Source organism: Limulus polyphemus, unplaced genomic scaffold (assembly GCF_000517525.1).
Source record: "Limulus polyphemus unplaced genomic scaffold, Limulus_polyphemus-2.1.2 Scaffold5726, whole genome shotgun sequence".
NCBI lineage: Eukaryota > Metazoa > Arthropoda > Merostomata > Xiphosura > Limulidae > Limulus > Limulus polyphemus.
Genome location: NW_013671336.1, coordinates 54,601 through 59,190, shown reverse-complemented (window position 1 = coordinate 59,190; position 4,590 = coordinate 54,601). Strand labels below are relative to the sequence as shown.

Genomic DNA, 4,590 nt, shown 5'->3' with positions numbered 1-4,590 from the left:
ATAACAACGAACGTCAATAATACTTCTGACTGCAGTTTCCATTACTCACTATCTACCCAGACACGTTACATTCCCCTCTTTTACATACCCGCCTACACTATATCTAGTAAGAACTAGAACATTCGCCAAAGTACAGGATAATTCTAGATAGTAGAGAGCGTGAGAATCACATGATCTCGATGACGCAACAATACGTTTCAGTTTGCTTTTAGAAGCACCAATATATTTGTCTTATATAGAATGATATATACAAGCACGTGTGCTCGTATTTCCTTTTGTTTTCCTTTTCAGGGCAAACGTATACAATAGGCTACCTACGTTCTGTCTACAACAGGTTTCGAAACACGGATTTCAGCGCTCTAGGCCTATAGTTCGCCGCTTACCTACTAGGGAACATTTGTATTCTAAATATATAGGCAAGATATTTTATTTTAAAATTTCAGATTCACTGAATTAAGTATAAAATGAATTTGAAATTAAGTCAAATATTTAAAAAAATAAATTAAATAATTTTACTGACGTTTGCTTGAATTTTCTCTGTTTTTGTGTGTGTTTTTTTTTCAAGTTCTGTGATACTGGAAATTCTGAGTGGGTTTTAATTAAACTGCTGGCGAATGGGAAACCTGTTGTCAGTGGTGTTTTTGAGTATGTTATTAGTGTTGTGGTATTTTCCTAAAAATGGTAAAGCTAAAATGAAACTGTAATCATCGACATGTAAACCTTGTTCATTGTAAACGTTAAAAGGTTATTTCACTTCTATTAATTTTTAGTCACCTTTAATTTTTCAAACACAAGCAACAGACTTAGAAGTTAGATTTTTGATGATGTTGAGAATCGGCAGTAAGAAGGACATGAACAGGGAGTACTCGTGTACCATTAGGCTCATCGATGATAACGAAGTAATCGAATGCGCATTTCGGGTAGGGTTATGTTCATAATAATTTTAGTTTAGTGCTTTGTTTGGAATTTAAACAAAAATGAGAAGATCTAATTCGTAAATAGCTTCACAGTTCAAGTAACAAAATTACATTTTGAATTATTTCTGTACTATTGTAGTGAAATATTACTCCCCACCCCCATTGTAACTTAACAATTAGGTATATGAACAGTGAAAGTGAAATTCGGTGAAAAATAAAAAAATATGAATATTAATTTTGTCTGTTACTGTTAGTCATATAATTTTATTGTAAATTAAATGTGATTAAAAAAAATCCTATTATCACCCAGTCTTATCCATGTAGATGACCATGGCATAAGAATTTGGGGGTAATTTCTGCCCTACAATTAACTGCTGTTAGTGGTAAATGTTGATTATTTATAAACTAATATTAATAATAAATTATTTCTGTTTGTTACTACAGCGAGACCACAAAGGTCAATATCTTCTGGATTATGTATGCAGTACCCTAAACCTAGTGGAAAAAGACTACTTTGGGCTTCGATATGTAGATCTTTCTAGACAGCGGGTAAAAACTATAGTATATATGCTTTGTATACAAATAAGTATTGTATATATGCATTGGCAATTTAGAGCTTTGTTTTAGATTTAGTTCATTACTATTGTTGGTAAGGGTGATTTTTAAAACTTCAAACATTTGAAATAAAACTTGACATATAAACAGCTATGACATACTTGGAGGGGGGGTTAGGAGTTTGGTTGAAACCCCTATTTTTGTTATGCAAGAAAATTATGCTCATATAGCTATAGTGCAACTGCTTATGGTATTTAATATCTTTGAAATAGTTTACACTCTTGTGATGAAGCATTAGCATTTTTGGCTTGAAATAGTCACATGCCTTCAGACTCCTGTAGAATTAGTAAGCTTTGCATGTGTTGGCTTTTGATCTCACAAATTAGACCCCCCTAAAACATTCTGCATATGGGCTTGACATCCCTCTTTGATTGATTGTATTGAGTAAGATGACCTTTATAGGATGAATTGCTTTTTGTCATCTGACACTTTTTAAATATTCTTAATCTCTTACATAAAAAATAATAACATTTCCATTTCTAAACATTTTTACATATAACTAATATAATGAACAAATGCAGTTTCTTGTACTATTTGAAGAACAAAAGACTCCTTGGCCCATCCTGGCTGTTCCATTAATTTCATCAATCATCCATCTGCTTAAGTCCAGCCATATTGCATTGACCACTTCTGAATACAATCTGTTTTAAAGACTGGCCATTTTTTTTGAAAAATAAAATTGCTAATTTGCAAATGGCTTCTACCCTTCCAAATCTTAAATATATAGCCCCTAACCCTACCACTCTTACCATTAAACACTAAAAAAGATGATCCAATGATCTTATTTATCCCCTCCTTTTATGATTTTGGTAACCCTCTTCTTATCCATCTTTAATCAAAAGAAAATTTTATAGATATTAACCTGACCTCATATGACAGTTCTTCTATCTCAGGAATCATCATAATAGCACTTCTTTGCATCCTCTCTAACAACTTAGTGTCCTCTTCAATGTAAGGATCACAAGACTGAACACTGTACTCCAAATGAGGCTTAATCAGGGAACTGTATAAAGAAACAATAACCTCCTTTGACATAAAATTAATATTCTTGTATACATAATCCAAAATCCTGTTTGCTTGCCCACTGGCAACAGCATACTCCCTAGAAGGCTTTAGAGACTGATCAACCAAAACACCAAGCTCCCTTTCTTCCATAACACTATTGAGTTAATTGTCATCAAGGTTATAATTATAATTTCAATTAAGGTAGCTCACATGCTTTACCTGCCCTTAACTTAATTGTATTATATCTGCCATTTACTTGCGCAGTTTATGAAATGATCCAAATTACTTTATAAAACAACATGAAAACTTTGATATCATCAGCAAACTTGACCAATTTGTTTACCATTCCCTTATCAATATTTTCAATATATAGTAAAAAACAGTAAGGGTCCAAACATAGTAACTTAAGGCACTCCACTTACAACTGAAACCCATTTTGACTTAATTCCATTTACTACAACCATCTGCTTCCTCTATTATAACAAACTGTTAATCTGTCAAGCTAACTTATCTACAACACTCACAGTGATAATTTTCTTTACGAGTCTTTTATGTGGCACTTTCGTGAAAGCTGCCTTAAAATCCAAATATATCAAATCCAGACCTTTACCCTCATCAACATAAGCAAGACATCTTTGAAGAAGGTCGAAAGGTCTGTGAGACAAGATTTTTCCTTGTGAAACCATGTTATATGGATTTATAAAGCATTTTTAATCATTTTCTCCAAAAAATTTTACCACCTGTTTTCTGATGATATTAAGGTCTTAAGTGTTGCTAGCTATGCAAAAATATTGAATATAAGTTTGTAAAGAGGTTATCATTATATTATGTGGGTCCTTGTTAAGCTGCATTTGGAGTATTATGTTCAATTTTGGATACCTTACCATAAGAAGTATTGGAAAAGGCCACTAGAATTATACTTGAGATGGAGAGGTTGTAATACAATGGAAGATTAAGATCTATGAAATTGTTTTCTCTTTAAAAAAAGTTAGAAGTGATCTGATTGAAATATTAAAGATAAATAAGGGAATTGATAGTATCAGTGTATCTTTTTAGTATTTAATGGTTGGAAAAAGGATCACAACTGTAAATCTTGGAAGGGTAAGAGTCATCTTCGGCTTGCAGTTTTACTTTTCATACAGGTGGTTGGTCTTTGGAATGGGCTGCTTTCAGATGTAGGTGTGGTAAATTTCAGGAAAAGCTCAATAAATATATATTAGGTCATCAAGAAATTTATGTTGCTTTTTTTTCAGATTAAAAACCCTGAACAACTTATATATCAAAACAAAACATTTATTAAATGAAATAGTCTCTATTCTTATTAATAATGCTTTTCCATCTTACAAATCAGGTTGTTAATGGCCTGATTAAAGAAATCACTTAGCTTTGAAGCAAAGAACATGTCGATATCCTTTTTAACACCTTCCACATTTGCATACAATTTCCCATTAAGATGGTGTTGCAGCAAATGAAAAAGATGGTAATCTGATGGTGCCATATCTGGAGAATATGGTGGGTGGGGGGAGAACTTCCCAACCCAACTCCATAAAATTTGTGTTGTGTCAAATGTGTCACGTGGACGTGCATTATCATGGAGAAGAAGAACATCTTTCCGATTGACAAATGAAGGGGCATTTCTGATGAAGGGCTGGATTTAAACATTCCAGTTGCTGACTATAGATCTCTGCATTGACAGTTCACTGTGGATTGAAGAGTTTGAAATGAATTACTCCTTTGATGTCGCACCAAATGCAAAGCATCACTTTCTGCAGATGGAGTCCAGGTTTTGGGGTCGGAAGTGGTTTTTGTCTAGGACTGAGCCATTGTTTTTGGCATTTAATATTCACATAGAGAATCCATTTTTCATCGCCGTTGACAATTCTGTCCAAAAATGGTTCATGCGCATTACACGCCAGAAGAGATGAAGCAACGTTCACACGTTGGAAATGATGATCATTGTAGAGTTTGAGAGGTACCCAAACACCTTCTTTATGGAATTTTCCCATATTCTTTAGATGTTTACATATTATTTCATGAGAGACATGCAATTTCA

At 33.3% G+C, this 4,590-nt stretch overlaps 1 protein-coding gene across 2 annotated transcripts in view; it reads left to right on the top strand.

Moving 5' to 3' along the window:
• Positions 1 to 643: 643 nt before the first annotated feature.
• Positions 644 to 4,590, top strand: part of LOC106472911 (FERM domain-containing protein 5-like) — a 51,610-nt gene continuing 47,663 nt past the window's right edge. For both annotated transcript variants that reach the window (XM_013933583.2, XM_022401454.1), the window contains exons 1-2: positions 644 to 920; positions 1,362 to 1,466. In XM_013933583.2, coding sequence (XP_013789037.2) covers positions 822 to 920; positions 1,362 to 1,466 — 204 coding nt within the window. In that variant the 5' untranslated portion in view covers positions 644 to 821. The remainder of the gene's footprint in view (positions 921 to 1,361; positions 1,467 to 4,590) is intronic.